Source organism: Pseudonaja textilis, chromosome 4 (genome assembly GCF_049901715.1).
Source record: "Pseudonaja textilis isolate UNSWEBS1 chromosome 4, rPseTex1.2, whole genome shotgun sequence".
In the NCBI taxonomy this organism is placed as follows: domain Eukaryota; kingdom Metazoa; phylum Chordata; class Lepidosauria; order Squamata; family Elapidae; genus Pseudonaja; species Pseudonaja textilis.
This window is the reverse complement of record NC_141993.1, coordinates 6,323-23,936: the sequence shown is the minus strand read 5'-3', so window position 1 is coordinate 23,936 and position 17,614 is coordinate 6,323. Positions and strand designations below refer to the sequence as shown.

The following is a 17,614-nucleotide window of genomic DNA, read 5'->3' as shown; positions in this document are numbered from 1 at the left end:
AGCAGATATTCAAAGGCAATTCCACATTAGTAACTTACTGTGCCATATACAGGTAGTCTTCATGCGGTCTATGACCGCAGTTGGAGCAAGAATTTCCACTGCTAACCAAGGTGATTATTAAGTGAGTCTCGCCCAATTTTATGACATTTTTTTTTGCCACAGTTGTTAAATTACTGCAACTAAGTGAATGATACAATTGTTAAGCAAATCTAGGTTCCCCCATTGAACTTTCTTTGTTGAAGGCCAGCTGGGAAGGTCAAAAATGGCAATCACATTATCCCAGGATGCTGTAACCATCAAAAATACATGCTAGTTGCTGAACACCTGAATTTTTATCATGTGTCCGCGGGGATGCTGCAGTAGTCATAAATGTAAGCACCAGTCATAAGTCACTTTTTTCAGTGCCAGTTTAACGGTCACTAAATAAATGATTGTAAGTTGAAGAGTCATCCAGCCATTGTTTTGCAATATATCAACAATAAATAAACAGGTTGGTTTGTTCTTTAATGTCCATAGCAGTGGCTTTGTAGTACCATAAAATATCATAAACCACTAATTTGAAAATAGCCTATGTATCCTTCTCACTTCCTCTTTTATTAAAAGAAGCCTATCTAGGCTTGCATCAGAAAGTTAACCAGTTTCTGACCCAGGACATGGGAAACCTAAGAAAATTCTAGGATTATTAGAAAAGACTGGGAAACTTAAAATAATCCCAGAAAAGACATCCAGTCCTTCCATGTTGCTGTCGAGGAGACTACATGGACATTCCCAAGCCATTGTAAGGAGAGAGCCCGATTTGAGGGAAAGTTAGTTTTACTTTTTCTTTGCTTTGTTGAGTAGGTAGGCATGCATAAGCGCACCAACGTGCCTACCGTCCCTGTCCTATTGTTTCTTTTATTTTTCTTATATGTGTTCATTTCATGTATTCATAACTATGTTTATCCTTATTCCTATTATCTTGTAAGTGATTGACAAATCAAATAAATTAAAATTAAAATTAATGGCCACTGAAGCAAATGCAATTCTGCCAGGGAAAATTATTCCTTTAGAATAGTAAATGCCAAGAGAAGGATGAACGCCTCAGCATGTTGCACATCATAATATGAATTGTTGACAAAGACATTAAATGAGCAGAAGACATTAAATGATCTGGTACATCTGGACTGGAATCCTTGCTAGTCCAAAATTATTCAGTTAAGGAAATAGAATGATATTTTGCTCCTATCTGAAGCATTGGTTTATTGAAGGGAATGGATAGATAATAGTTAAACTCTGCAATGGTTTAATGTGCTTAATATAAGAATAGAATAGAATAGAATAGAATAGAATAGAATAGAATAGAATAGAATAGAATAGAATAGAATAGCATAGCATAGCATAGCATAGCATAGCATAGCATAGCATAGCATAGCATAGCATAGAATAGAATAGAATAGAATAGAATAGAATAGAATAGAATAGAATAGAATAGAATAGAATATTGGCCAAGTGTGATTGGACACACAAGGAATTTGTCTTGGTGCAAATACTCTCAGTATACATAAAGAAAAGATACATTCGTTAAGAATAAAGAATCATAACATACAACACTTAATGATAGTCATAGGGTACAATCAACAATCAAATCATACTAGGAAACAGTCAATATAAATCATAAAGATAAGAGCAACAAAGTTACAGTCCAACAATCACAAGTGGGAGGGGATGAGTGATAAGGAGTGATGAGAAGATTGACAGTAATAGTAGTGCAGACTTTGTAATAGTTGAACAGTGTTGAGGGAGTTATTTGTTTAGCAGAGTGATGGCTTTCAGAAAAAAACTATTCTTGTGCGTAGTTCTGGTGTTTAGTGCTCTATATCTATAGATCTATAAGGGAGCTATTTTTAAAATGCTAGTGGGAAAGAAAATTACTATCCAGACATTATATGAGATATTATCTGAGGAACACACAGGATATGAAAAACCAAACATTGCAAATCTCAAGCAATGATGGTAGAGAACCTTACTTTTGGTAAAAAGAGAAGGCCAATTTGTGAAGGAGGGAGCATACAAAGGTTGGGAAAACAGCAGTGGTGAACCGTTAGGTGGAAACTGAAAAAAACATCCAAAATATGCTTTATTACTCCTGTTATTACTTTACTTTAAAAAAACAGATAGCTGGATATTGTTTATATTAAACTGCAATTTTTCTAATATTTTGCAATATTGATATATTTCCAAATTTTGATTATGATCCTGTAGTTTCCCCCACAGATACTTAGTTCCAATTTTTAATCCCACTGAAAGAGAAACTCTCAGGTTCTTCCTTTTTTTAATCCATTGGAAAAAGTCATTGAACTGGAAAGATCTAGGATCTATTTTCGGTTTTTGGAAAATGTGCAGTCCCATTTTTTTAACTGTGTGTTTGTATAAAAGCGTATATATAAATGTAGGGATTTTACAATTACAAATTGTAATGTGTAATTATAATTGGAAGACCTGAAGGACCACATTAGGAATAGATTTTCAGATATAGCAAAAATATATCATATCTTTTAAGAAACATATGGGAGCAAACAGATTGTGTTTATTTATAGTGTATGTATTATTTATTTATGGTTACAGCTCTTATTTTTAAAATCTTTGATAATATCTCATGTTTAATCATACAAATAGACAAAAATAGCAATAGCATTTGGACTTATATACCTCTTCACAGTGCTTTACAGCCCTCTGTAAGCAGTTTACAGAATCACCACATTCCCCCCAACAATCTGGGTCTGTATTTTACCAATCATGGAAAGATGGAAGGCTGAGTCATCCTTGAGCCGGTGAGAATCAAACTGCTGACAGAAGAATTAGCCTGCAATACTGTATTCTAACCACTGTGCCACCACAACTCTCTAATAGCAGCCCACAGTTGCCCACCAATTGTGTGTATCCATGTGTTTGTATTCATATATGCAAACATATGCACATATATAATATGCAACCTTTAAAATATTCTATACTCCCTCAGTTAACTTAAATAAATTATACTATCTAGTAGCAATTAAATCCTAAGTTTGCTTTTACCTCTGAAACTACCTTCTGTTCTTTCTTCATTCTTTCAATAAAATAATGCCCATAAATGTCATAACATTTTCCTCATGCAATTTTCCTCATTCCTCGTTCCCTCCGCCAGAAAACAGCCTATGATGAAAATCTGGCTTGCGGGCTACAGGGACCCAGCTCTCATTCCCCAACTTTCAACTTTACCGCTGAGGAAGTATCCCAGGTACAGCCTTCCTTTCCCACACATGTGTGCCTCATATGTACATATGTTCAGTAGAATGCAAAACCAGAAATTTAACTTCTGCCATTAAACAAGGTTGGGTATTTCTTACATTAAAGTGAGTTGTGATCATGCTTGATTATTCATGGTAAGTATTTTAATAGCAGCCAAATGTGTTCATTACAAGAAATCTGGGTTCAAAGAAATCTGGGGATTCGGTAAGATTCAAATTCTAAAACCCTGTTGGAATATGGTTTAGTTTCTGACCAGAGGCCATTCAAGCAGCTTATGAGTTACCTGTTGTTAATTCAACTCTTAATGTTGTAAACTCAAGATTCACAAACCATTACATTCTAAAGCTAAGTAACATTTCCATATTTTATCGTGAGGCATTTTCAATTTATATATGGTATTTTCAGTTTACAGCCTTAACTGCAGTTAAGAATCCCCACCCTGAATCAGTTCTATAGACTATTCTTTTGACATTTTCTATAGAGCAAAAATGTTCTAGTTCCATGACATAAAATCTATATATTACAGAAATCATTGTATGAGCATTATAGCTGCCCAGGTTTCTTGCATTTTGGAAGGTAGCCTTCTGATGTGTTGCCATGTATATCATCTCTTTCTATTATTCTCAAGTCCTTATGGTGACGGTACTGAAACTAAAATATTTCAGGGTCTCTGAAACTAAAAATCAGGGTTGTCTAGAGGATGTGATAAAAAGTAAGGATAGTAGCCACAATGGTGTGATCAAGGTCTGCCTATTTTTAATCTGTATTCTATGTATGATATACATAAAAAACAGGTCAAGCTTTTATCGCACTGCTGTGCTTGCCATATTGACTTTTTTGACCATGCTCTACAGGCACCCCAGTGTAAAATTACTAGCACCAAAAGGTTGCGGAGACCAGTTTTCTGAGAAATGCTCTGGTTTAGGCTGACGTTAAATTAAAGGATAATGGAGATTTAGAATAATAATGTTTTCAGTAGCTGTATTTACTGGTTTTGCTCAAAATTGTTACTATGGATAAATATATTTGTTTGGCAGAGACCAGCAGTTTCACTTTCCTACTTTTAAAAACCCTACATAACAACAAAGAGAATCTATTAACTGGAATGAGAATTGGCTCATTTTGTAAAGCAATCTGCTGAGGTATCCTTTGTGAAAGACAAAATTAAACAAGGTGAAACCTTATAAGCCTGGAGTTTGTCTGCCAACTGGGGAGCAGCCACGGAGCAAAGCTAACCTAATAATCTTGAAAGTAATAGGACTCTCACTTAGCAGCTGGATCTCCGGCTGCATTTTTCATGGTTGTATCATCTTATGGTTACCATTCCTTTTAAAGGGCTATTTAGCAGTCAGAATAGGTGCAATAAGGAAGATCTGGAAATAGGCTTTTCCTCAGAGAAAGGACGTGAGATTTTTCTCCAGGACTTCTTTCCCATTAGTTCTGCCTCACCTTCCATTGCAAAGGGTCCTTCTAGATTGGTGAATTATACAAGGATGGTCTGACTAACTTTACTAATGCCCCTTCTCTGTTCTTGGGCTATTCTCTTCCTTGGCTGAAGAGCAACCAAAAGAAGCAAAAAACAGAAGGCTAAGGATTGCAAGCTCATCCCATGTTGTCAGGATGAGGATACGTATGTGTGGATAAATGTGGACTATGCCAAGATGACTTCACAAAGAAGTGCTTTAGGGATGAAAATATTGGTGGGGGGGAAGTGCCTTATGATTTCCCCATCAGGCCAACAGCTTTTTGGGAGGGAGGGATTTCAATTAAGAAAACTTAATGGAGATAGTTGAAGATGATTCTCCTTGTTCTAGGATCCTTATTAAATTGAGAAGTGGGGATGGACAACTCTCGTATATACTGTGCAGATTTCCAATTAGGATCTACATTTTGGGTACAAGTTCAGCCTACTCTGAACTTCATCCTGCTGATGTTATTATTTACCCAGCGGAAGAGCTTTTCTTGGGCATATGGACACTTAGGTTCACTTTTTCTGTTATATTAGTTATTGTTAGATTTTTATCTTCTTTTCTAAACTCTTAGTACAAAGATATACAAAAAAGTAAGAGCTGTTGAGACCAGAGATCCATTTAGTACAAATCCCTCACCTCCACCGGCTTAAAAAAAATTGTAATGAATCAGGCATCTTCAGCTCATTTTCTTTTACTGGAATCAAAGGTAGACAGAGATTCAACTCCTTATCTCAACATTCAACAGAGCAAAGTTGAAATCAATCAATAGTAAGAAAAGTAAAAAGTTGGTAAAAGTAGACTTGCAAATATTTAATTTGCCACCTTAAGTGTTTTGGGCATGGAAATTCTGCGAGTTGTAGTCCACATATCTTGAACTTGCTGAGGTTGGGAAACATTGAATTAATCAAACAGGAAATTATAAAATACTTTATGCTCATGGTAAACATTTAGATTGCCTATTCTATTTTGAGCAGATTATTGCTTTATTTGTATGTGTATTGTTCTTGTTATTATGCTTGAGTGAAGTTGCTTGTTGTTATTTTCCACCCATAGGGTCTGTGACCTTGTACAAAAAGCAACTCTTTTATATGCTTCCAAAAACGTCAGTGTTTGCACTGAAATCTGTGTAAATAGTGATGTAATCATTCATTGTTGCTCACATTTAAATATTCCTTTAAATATATCATCAATTGCTTTGAAGTGAAGGACATTGTTTTATAAGTCATTTAAGTTCCTTGAATTCCTCTTTTGCAATATTGATGTTTCTTCAGCCTGATAATTCTACTGTGCTTCTTCCTTTAGTGAAAAAAAAACCAAGAAAAATAATGATGTCTATTTTCTTTCATTCAGGATCCAGTTTTGAACTGTTGTTATCAAGTAAACTGATTAAAGGGCAGAACATAATAAATTCACACTTTTTATACTTCTGATATGAGTTTGTCCTGAAATAAGGAGAATTGCATTTTGGTCTTGAGGGATGTTTCAAAATGCTGGAGGCTGCAAAAGCCACCTCACACATTATGTGAGGGGATCATGGGCTTTAAGAAATAAAACTACAGTATAGCCATTTTAGAGTTTACATTCCACATTTTATGAGTTTTCATTTTCAAAATGGTGAGAGACTGTATTTCCAGCAAACTTGATCAGCGGGTGTTTTGGGGATTGCAAAAAGTAGCCACTCACTGGAGAACTCTTGAATGATGGTAGGTGAGACACACAGACATCTCCAAATCTTTATCTAGGCTACTGCAGAAGTAATGTCGCCTATTGGCAAGAGAAGAAGGCACAATCTCTTCCTCCCTCTGAAATGAAGTGTCAGTTGATTGTTGGATTATAATCTTGTATCTAGAAGCATCCCTATTTAAAAGCCTAATCTGAAATCATCCCTAGACCAGAGGAAGTAGAGAAGCAGCAGTGTCAGGCAGCAAAATTCCTCCCCCTTCCCCTTTCTAATCCCACCCTTCAGACTGTGAGACAGGGGTCTCCAACCTTGGCAACTTTAAGCCTGGCGGACTTCAACTCCCAGAATTCCCCAGCCAGCAAAGCTTTGCTGGCTGGGGAATTCTGGGAATTGAAGTCCGCCAGGCTTAAAGTTGCCAAGGTTGGAGACCTCTGCTATGAGAGATAGAGAGCAAAGCCAAATGTAGGTGTGTTTATTCTCTGATGGAATCCTATGACAAACATTTAGGGAGGGGATTCCTCCTATCGTTTGGAGCACAAATAAATAGGTTAGAGAATAGAGATTTCCCATGCTACTTAGGCTGTTTGTCCTTATGGTTTATGTTTGCCGAATCTCAAATCATTTGAATCTTTTTAATTATTGTTTTTGACCATATAGGAGCCATTACTTAGGGGGAAAACTGTATACCAAGAAATATTTATTAGGCCCCAGTGAGATATATCGACTTGATTCAACTACTATTTTTCAGGAATATAAAATTTCCAACTTTGAGCAGAGATTAATGAATGAAATAGAGTTCCGGCTTGAACGTACCCCGGTGGATGAATCAGATGATGAGATCCAACATGATGAGATCCCTACCGGCAAATGCATCGCTCCAATTTTTGACAAAAGACTCAAGCATTTCCGTGTCCTGGAAGGATATCCAGCTACATTCACTTGCAAAATTGTTGGAATCCCCATACCCAAGGTAGGGCCTCCAGACAGCAGAATACAAATACATCTCGGCAATTTTTCATATCAGTTGCTTTGATCTACTCCTATATAAAGGACTTTGCCCCCATGACATTTGTATTTGCAGAAAGCAAGGAAAGGTTGCTATGAATACACCCCCTCCCCCCAAAAAAATCCCTATAATTCCTGTAGATAATCAGGGGAGATTTAAGAAGACTTAAGAAGCAGAAACTCTTGTTCACTGATGGATCAGAGTCACTTCTGTGAAGAGAAACAGATTTTGTTTGCAGAAAGACTATGGTTTTAAATATTCAAAGCCTAGAGTGCTACAGAAGCCATGACAATTTCTAAGTCCTATTAAATGGTAAGATCTTGCCTCAGGATGAACCACTGTGTTTTAGGAGAGCTAATATAAATTGGTCTCTGTGCTTTACTTCCACTTCACTTTTCTGCTTCATAGAAGAGCAAGAGGCCAATTACCGTGTGTAGATCCTTCTTAATCACATACTAGAGGAAATATGATGCTCATCAGCCATTGCCCAGATATGCAGTGGGAAATACTTCCCCAATTTAGAGGCCTTCCAACTCCCATTATCTCTCAATGGACATGAACTTGGTCTATAAGTTCTGCAAGTCATAGGATCAGAAATCTAACAAACTTGGAGGTCACCATGATGGCGAAAGGAGCCTTAGGAATTTTTTCAATCAATAATTACCATCAGAGGGAGTGCCCATTATTCAGCTGTCCAGCCTTCCAGGGAGTTGCAAGAGCCCACTCAGTGACTGGTGGCATCACCAAGATGGGAAACCCCCTGGAAAACTTGCTTTTTCCTACCAGGATTTAGAGACGGGGATGGAAGAAGGTCTCTGAAGGGCCAACTTGTTCCACTCCCACCCTTAAAGCTATTCCCAAACATGGGATAAGCAGATCAGGAGCTCTGGGGGAGGCACAAATGAATGATCATATATAGCTCTGATTTATGGACTGCATTGCCCCTTGGTTTCAGAGAATAGTGCCTGGCTGTCGTGCAGCTAGTTTATTCCAAAATTTAAACTTGAATTGAGAATCGATTTGCTTCGTTGTTTCATGCAGTACTTTTACTCTCAAATAAATCATCCCAATGAATTCCATGAGATTTTCTTCTAAGCCACATTGAATTATAGTCATAAATACAAGGCGACAATAGATCTTTCTTTAAAAATCCCCCAGGTATACTGGTTTAAGGATGGCAAACAGATTTCAAAGAAGAATAGACATTTCAAAATGATTCGAGCGGGGGATGGAACTTGTTCTTTGCATATTGAAACGACTACAAATGATGATGATGGAAACTATACATTCATGGCTGCAAATCCTCAGGTATGAATTCTTTATACATACACACATTGTTTAAACTTAAGAGGATGAAGACAGAAGCAGACATTTTGAAAGTCCATTTTAATGATGATTGATTAATTGATTAATTGCTATCAGTTGATTTTCAATCTTAGCAAAAACTGCAATAACTGCAAGTATAAAATTTATAGTTGTAAAACTGTAAGATTTTTGTCTTATTTCTAAAAAAAAATCTGCCTTATCTATCACAAATGAGATCTAGCAATGAAGAATGACCAATGCACGGTGAATGAACAAATAACATTTTCTTCTCTCTTGCATGTTCTGGCAGGGAAGAATCAGCTGTTCTGGTCGTTTGATGGTTCAGACTCCTCCACTGCGGGGTAGATTATCAACAACTATCCAGTCTCACAGGTAAAAAAAATAAAAATTATCTGATGGTGGAATATAGATTATGAGGTAATCATGAGTTTTTACTTGGCAAATTCGCCATGTGCAAATAGGCAGCAATATAAATCTCCTAAATAAATAAATTCCAAGTTGTGGGTTTTGAAAGCCTTAATTTCTAAGCAGTGAAGTTCAGGAATCTATGTTTTCTTACACCTAAAAGCTCTTCTTTCTGTCCACCTATCCAATATTCTGCTGTGTCTGAAATGCAGGGGAAGATCCCGTGTATCCGAAAGAGATCGGGAGCCTCTGCAGGAACGTTTTTTCCGGCCATATTTCCTGCAGGCCCCTGGGGACATGGTGGCCCATGAAGGCCGGCTTTGCAGACTTGATTGCAAGGTACTGGGGTCAGGGGGAGGTGCATTATTATTTGCATTAGTATTTGCTCATATTCTCTAAGAACACAAGCACAACCAGGGAGCTTTCGTTTGAGACAAGTTAAGGAAAGCGATGGGTAGATTTACAACAAATGTCAGACGCTGCCATGAAAAACATCCATTGGTGACTCTCATTAACATGGGTTCCAGCTGTTAGATGATGCATGTGCCTATTTTTAATTTTAAGATTTTAGCATTTAATATAGGCTTTGAATTGTGTTTTTCTTTGGCATTCAGTTTGCACATCACAGGGAGCATGCTTGCGGTTTGTTTGGTGCATTTGTATCTGAGTCAAATATTGTTTAATAAGCCATGGTTAATTTTTAGGCTTATACAACCAATTATAGTTCACAATTATAGTTCATAATCTTTGATGCATGATTTCCCTGGTTTTCATACATCACTTCTTCTCCAAAACAATGAATTTGGAATAGATGTCCCTAATATGAAAAAGTATGTCATTTGCTTATGGCTGTTTTCTCCCCTGTTAGGTAAGTGGCTTACCACTACCAGATTTGATGTGGCTTCGGAATGGCAAGCCTGTATTACCAGATGCCACTCACAAAATGCTGATCAGAGAAAATGGAGTACATTCTTTACTTATTGATCCTCTCAGACAAAATGATGCTGGAATCTATACCTGCATAGCCACCAACAAAACAGGACAAAATTCCTTCAGCTTGGAACTGTCTGTTGTAGGTAAGTCTTTATTAGATGTTCTTCTTCATCCATCCTGAGCATTAGACCATTTGTGTACTTTGTTAACTAGAACCCCTGTGATTGAAAATTGAATCATATGAAAATGTTCATTATCTGAATGAATTGTGTACCATGGATGGGGAGCTTGACTGAATTCAAGAGCCAGAGCTACTTCCCAGTGGATGAGATGTCATTGGCCAAACCCTGAATCTTTATGTCATCCAGCTCTGGAAAGAACAGTTGTTAAGGTAGCCAAAACATCTGGAATATTGACATAGATATTTACAGTGCTCCATGTCTTTTCCATGTAGAATATGCACAGCCTTTGAATAATGTGAAGTATACAGGCCTTCACTGGCCTTCAGAAGGGAGTCAAAGAAGAAAAGGGTTGCTCAGACCTGGGAAAGAGGAAAGCATGGGAGAGAGACTCAGAACAGACCTACCTTGACCTTGTGGTCCTAAAAATTGGGCAGTGAAGATATTGGATGCCTATTCACGATTCTGTTTAATATACCCTTGTAACAATAAAATAGTATCCCTATTGTCCATTTCTTGATCTGGTCTTCCTTGAAGAGCCGGCAAGGAGGTAGGATTTCAGGAAGAGCCTACAGAGTTTATAGGGCCAGGATGCACACTGAATAAATTGGATGTCCTTATTCAAAAGGTTGAGTTTGGCCAATCAGGGACAACATACATGTCAGCGTTCCAGAAAAGCTCTTAAGTCCAATTAAAACCTCCAAGACAGGCATCTTCTCAAAGTTTCATTTTATTACAATAGTATACTGGCACATCTGGGAAAACCCGAATCTGAGAGTTCTGGGTTTTCCCTTAGTAATTCAAAAGTCCAAAACCAACCCCTGCACCCATCAGTCCATCCCGTGGTCCAATCACCATCCACCCCAGCTAGAGACATCCCTTCAACCACTCATCTTCCAGGTGCAGGAATAACATGACCTTGACCCAAGAGAAGAATGCTATTATGTCTAACTACTAACACTCTACCATTTCCCCGTCCTACTTTCCCAGACACAGGAATGTGGCAGTGTGGAAGCTTCTGGTACTAATATGGCTTCCAAAGCTGACAATATGAAAAAAATGGGTGGGGCCTTGATTATATACTTACAGCTATCCTGGACTTTTTTTTAACACACACAGATGCACATCCTCCTACTGCAGGCACCCCTGCCACACGCAAAAGTTTTTGGGAGTCTTCCAGAAACTGTTTTGAACAATTTCAACCATTCTAAGGTCAAAATAAATCAATAAATCTGTCCTTTCTTTCTTCTTTTTCAGAAAAGGAAGTTAAAAAAGCCCCTGTGATACTAGAGAGACTACAGAACTGTGGGGTGCCAGAAGGGCATCCTGTCCGATTAGAATGTAGGGTAATTGGGATGCCACCCCCCATATTTTTCTGGAAGAAGGACAATGAAACCATACCTCCCCACAGGGAGAGGATGAGGTGAGCGTGGGATTTTTGGAAACTGCTCTTTGATTGTCTAAAAATGTGAGATGTGAGATTTTATTGCCTCAAACTTTTAATTTATTTTGCACTGAACGGGTCGCACCTTTTAGCACACATAACTCTTGAAACAGTTCACAGCCAACTTCTGAAACATTTAAATATGGTTTCTCTGTTCCCCGTGTCCCTTCCTGTAAAGCACAATTAAAATGCTGTGTGCATTGCAGGGTGTGCATTGCATATAGTAATAAATATTCATTTATCTAGGAAAAAAATACCTCTGCTGAAATGCAGAATCCCCAAGGACAGGTAGAACTTTTATGTATTACTACAGATAAATTGTAAAGTCCTACTGGAGATACATTATAGGAGGATAAAAATCAAGTATGCAAGATTTTGTAAACTACAGTGGATTGAAAAGTTTTAAAATATATCAGTGTTGCTTAAAATTACTGCTGTTATTGACTGCGCACAATGAGCAAATTTTTTTGAAAAGAGAATTTGGTCAAATACTTCAAGAGTCCTTGAGATTTTCCATTGCAAAACTCCAAGGTCACGAAGCAAGTCCTTCTCTGCATAAACACACACATACCCACAAAAGTTAAGAGGGAGAAGTGGGGAGAGAGATGGAGGAAGAGGGAGAGAGTATAAATATCATGTTTCTGTTGTTTTCTTAAATGATATCACTAAAATCCTCCAGCATGTCACAAATGACACTGAAATCATTTTTTCTTCTTCTTAGTATGCACCAAGATGCTACAGGATATGTTTGCCTTTTGATTCAGCCTGCCAAAAAAATAGATGCTGGTTGGTACACTTTGTCTGCGAAAAACGAAGCCGGTATTGTCTCTTGCACTGCTAGACTCGACATATATGGTAAGTGACCAAAACTTTAGGGATATAGTAAATGAACAAAATATATGTTATTTATATCTGTGATCAGTCTCAATTCTGTACTTGTCATCTCTTCTGTTTACCCATCATGACATGTTTTTTTTTTCTCTTGAACACTCTCTGCATTGGACTTGACTTTTTTTTCTTGAATTAGAACATAGCACTTAGAATAACAGAGTTGGGAGGGACCTTGGAGATCTTCTAGTCCAACCCCCTGCTGAGCAGGGGACCCTATGTCATTTCAGACAAGTGGCTGTCCAGTCTCTTCTTAAAAGCCTGCAGCAATGGGGCACCCACAACTTCTAAAGGCAAGGCACTCAACTAGTGAATTGTTCTTGCCATTAGGAAATGTCTCCTTAATTCTAGGTTGCTTCTCTCCTTGGCTAGTTTCCATCCATTGTTTCTTGTCTGGCCTTCCGGTGCTTTGGAAAACAGGTTGACTCTCCTTCTTCTTTGTGGCAGCCCTTCAAATACTGGGATCCTGCTATCATGTCATGCCTAGTCCTTCTTTTCTCTAGAGTGGCCATACCAAATTCCTGCAACTGTTTTTCATAAGTTTTAGCCTCCAGCCCTCAATCATCCTTGTTGCTCTTCATTAGAATTAAATTAGATATTATTAGATGTTTAATCGAATTCTTTAGAATTAGATTAGATACTTAGATTAGATATTGTGTAACTTACTTGGTTGATTTGCTCAGAAGAGACGAATCACATTCTAGCTGAGTTGAGTTCCTGAGTCTTGGGCACAGTCTCTGGAGAGTTGTAAGTGACCATGGATAATAGAGTGAAGATTTTCAGGCAGCAGAGTCTTAAATATCTCTAATAAAATCTGAAACTCAGTTGAAACCTTATATTAATAGTTCCTTATTCAGAACTACATAGAACTTGTCTAATTTCTTTTAAAATGATTGCTCAGTTTTATTGCACTTATTTCAGTCTAGACAGTTCATTGATTACGGTAATAACAAAGAAACCAATGCAATCCTACAGTTCCATTCATAAGATTGGTGACATTTTATAAAAGGTACTAAAGTACAACTTTCAGAGTTTTGCCCACCAACGGCAAGTATTCAGGGATGCATGTCTTGGATTGCAAATTCTTTCACTGGGGCTACATACAAAATAGTTGCCTCTAAATTTCTTGAAACTGCTGAGGCACTAGGCCAGTCCTTAGAGGGAAGAAGCAGAAGCTAGTCATAATTCAAGAAAGATCAATTTGATTCTATAGGGAGTTATTTAAAAATAGCAACAAGGAAGGTAACTGCCAGACCACAAACCAGATGAGATCCATCACACCTTTGGGTCAAATCTATCACCAGCCTTCCCTGCCTTTCTTGAACCTTGCCTCTTTTTAGTGGCAGTCAGGCTGGAGAAAGAATTCCATTTGCAAATGGAGGTGGGTTCTTCTACTAAGTACCTAAAACATTAATTCCAGAAATTCTCCTTAGCTAAATGTAGCACTTGACCTTAAAAAGGCTCCCCGGTTCCTGAAAATGGTATATCTTTGACCTACAGTTAATGTTATTCCTTAGCAATAGCAATAGCCCTTAGGCAGATATACCACTGAGTGGTTTACCGTGTCAACATATTGCCCCCAATAATCTGTATATCCTCATCTGTATCGATCTCCAAAGGATGGAAAACTGAGTCAGCAAATACTATGGAAGCATCAAGCAGGAATTCTGTGTTTGCTTGATTACTACTTTTTGCTTACTGCTCATCATTCAGGACAGCATCATAAAATCATAGGGCTGGAAAAGAACTTGGAGGTCTTCTAGTCCAACCCCCTGCCCAAGGCTGAAGTCCTGATGCCATCCTGGACAAATGGCTGTCCAATCTTTTCTTGAAAATCTCTAGTGATGGAGCACCTCCGACTTTGTGAGGCAAGCTGTCCGGTTGATTAATTGTTCTCAGTGTCGGGAAACCCGTCCTTGGTTCATGAAACATGAAATATGACAACAAAACCATTAAAAATTTAATACCATATAGTGAAGTTCTTTGTAACAGCCAGGAGCAAAGGCATTAGGAGGAACCAAAATTCTAGAAGAAGAAGCGTTCGTTAAGAGTTTATGAAATTGAACAGAAAAGATGCATCATTGAAGGCAAGATGTTCTACACTATAAGGACCATCAATGGGAAGAACCTTGCTTAAATAATAGCCCTGAGGACCCAGCTCTCCTTAGATTTCAAGGGACCAGCTACTGCATGCCAAGAGAGATGTTGAAATAAAAGTTTAGGCTCAAAAGCATTTAGGGCATTAGAGGTTTATAGTAATATGTTAAAATAGAATTGGAAATTTCACATCATTCCAGCTACCTAAAGTTCTTGGAGCAACTTCAAGGGCATTTAGCATGCAATTCTATAATCTGCCTTAGACTTCTCACATACAAACTAGGGATAACTTTTTTACAGCCATTATAAAAACCTAAAAGATACGCTCAGTAGTCATATCCTGAATTCATGCCATTTTTTTTTCTGCTCCAGCTCAGTGGCATCAACAAATATCTCAGCCAATCAAGTTTCGCTCAAGCAGCACCCGGTATGCACATCTGATGGGACAAGGACTTGACATTTTCTCTGCTTTTTCCCCCGCTGAGAGTCCAGCACGCTTTTCTTCTCCCTCCCAGCCTGTGGTAGAAAGCGAAGAACTGTGAGAAAAAAGGTTCGAATTCTCCCTGAAAATAAAGAGATACTAGAACTGTGAAAGGGAACGGAAAAGACATGCTGAAACATTTAAGGTTCACAGCTCATATAATTGATAAACAGTAAAGATATTGAGAGCCAAGATTTCAATGCAGCATCATACCATGCGGTATAGAATGTACTGCAACAAATTTTGTGCTGTGTTGAGTTATTACTCCACGGGTTATGAAGAAGAGTGACCTAGTTTTCAGTTGTTAAGTAAAAAAGATGTGTCCATTTTCCTGCTGAGATTTTAAGGCAGTTAAACAGGCACTTGGTTAAGATTTGGATAGCTGTCTGAAAGGTACCAAGAAGGACATTTGCAGTGGTAATCATTCTGAGGAAGGAGAAACCAAATGCAGGGGCATGTGGAAAGGGAAAGACTCTTGAAAAAGTCAAGATGGCCGTTTCCATCACTCTCCCATAACACCATCTAATTTTTTGGATCCCCTACATACACCCCTAAGTCCCTGATTTTGAATACAGTGTTTTAAGGGTGGCTGGTAGTCACAAAACACAGACCCAATGCCAAAAAATAAAATTGTGACTGATCAGTTTGCTAAGAATTCATACAAATGAAGCAATTAGCCAACCCAAAAACTAGTTAAGTGTAGCACTTCAGATAGAAACTGCTTCTAAACAATAGAATTTTTAAAAAGTGTGACCTTATACTCACGAATCTTGCACCCAAAGAGGGCTCTTAATATTAGTGTTATAAGGTGCCCTATTGTTAGGCTGCAGGCATACGCTTACCTTAAAGTAAGTCCACTCAACTATAAGAGCCTTACTTCTGAGGAATATGTATAGGATCATACTGCAATTAGCTATAAAACAGCTTACATACTACAAAGCCCATATTATAGTCATCCCACAGCTCCCAATGTTATATACATTTTGAAGCATGCTTATTTTTTTCCATATTTAGAAATCAATATTTGAACAAAAACAAAAATGCCTTGCATGTTGTTTTTGTTTCTTTGGCCTTTAGACAGGATTTTTCCCTATCTTCAAAATTCTACATAACTTGCATATATTCATACCTATTATCTAATTGGGTTAGGATATTCCCTTTAAATTATAGACTTCTTGCAGACCTGGTTGAGTCTGAATTATTGCTTTTTTTCCTACTTGGAAATAATCCTACTTCCTTTACAACAACTTTGCCTCTATTTTTCCCCATTTTGAGCATCCAGAGGTCGTTGTACCAAGAATAAAATTCTTCTGTAAATGACACTAATTAAACAAAAAGGAAATATCATTTAGTCCAAACTTAACAATCAAACTTCCTTCATTTTGGACATTGATTGACCTCCCATATTTAAAGCAAATAATTAAAAGAGGCCATAAAGCAAAGAGGTTTGTTAGCATATGATATACATCGGTATATGCAATTAACGAGTTTTTTTGCATTCTGCTTTTATTCAATATTCTAAATGAAGACCCATTACAGTTTGAAATACATATTAGCATTTTTATGCTTAAGCTATAACTTAGATAAATGATGCTAATTTCACTGTGAAAGAATAAATTTATTTCCATCAGATTTGCCAGAGACCATTGTAATACTGGATATTATTAGCAGTGAATGAATATTCTTTTAATATATTTTAAACAAAGTCTCAATCCCCTAAAAATCTACCACCAAATTGAAATCCAACTCAGGATTAAAATATTTTGAATTTTGCACTGGTACTAGGAATTCACTGGCATTAATTGTGGCATTTTATAATCAAATCCTTCCACAATAGCCAAACCTATTTTCTTTTTGAGAATGTTTCTGGGTGAGATAGAAAAGGAGATTTTCTAGGACGCTCTAGTCACCATACATTCAGAGAGGGGAAGCCCTGTCTGAATGACTTTTCCCACTAGCGTCTTCCATGTGTTTGGGGCTACAGCATACTGAAAGTTACAATCCTCGTGTAGCTGGAGAATTCCACATTGGAGAAACCATCATAAGAGGTATGTGCCTTAAAAATAAATGTGAATGAAGAGCAGTGACCTCATCAAAGTGATAGAAGTAGACTTCAACCAATGACTACACATGGGACCAGAACATCTGTTGCTAAGTGATGCTGTCATTAAACAAGTTGTCCCTGATTTTATGACTTTTTTGCCACAGTTGTTAACTGAATCATCATTATCATTACACAAATAGGGCTTTTCCCATCGACTTTGGTTGTTGGAAGCTCCCTGCAAAGTCACAAATGGCATTTACATGACATCATGCTCTGACCCAAACCTTGTCCCAAGGAAACAAACACGAAACAGAGGTAACAGCAAAACCTTTTAATGATTCTGTACAAATTCCGTTCTTTCATGGTTAAAAGGCTATTTCAAGCTAATTGT

General features: G+C 37.6%; 1 protein-coding gene across 5 annotated transcripts in view; it reads left to right on the top strand.

Annotated features, from left to right (window-relative positions):
* Positions 1-17,370, top strand: part of MYPN (myopalladin) — an 85,419-nt gene extending 68,049 nt beyond the window's left edge. For 4 of the 5 annotated variants that reach the window (XM_087932082.1, XM_087932085.1, XM_026714543.2 and 1 more), the window contains 9 exons: positions 3,164-3,256; positions 7,169-7,390; positions 8,585-8,734; positions 9,042-9,124; positions 9,370-9,496; positions 10,026-10,233; positions 11,527-11,692; positions 12,435-12,568; positions 15,071-17,370. In XM_087932082.1, coding sequence (XP_087788208.1) covers positions 3,164-3,256; positions 7,169-7,390; positions 8,585-8,734; positions 9,042-9,124; positions 9,370-9,496; positions 10,026-10,233; positions 11,527-11,692; positions 12,435-12,568; positions 15,071-15,240 — 1,353 coding nt within the window. In that variant the 3' untranslated portion in view covers positions 15,241-17,370. The remainder of the gene's footprint in view (positions 1-3,163; positions 3,257-7,168; positions 7,391-8,584; positions 8,735-9,041; positions 9,125-9,369; positions 9,497-10,025; positions 10,234-11,526; positions 11,693-12,434; positions 12,569-15,070) is intronic. The other variant, XM_087932084.1, reaches the window with a different exon arrangement.
* Positions 17,371-17,614: the final 244 nt, after the last annotated feature.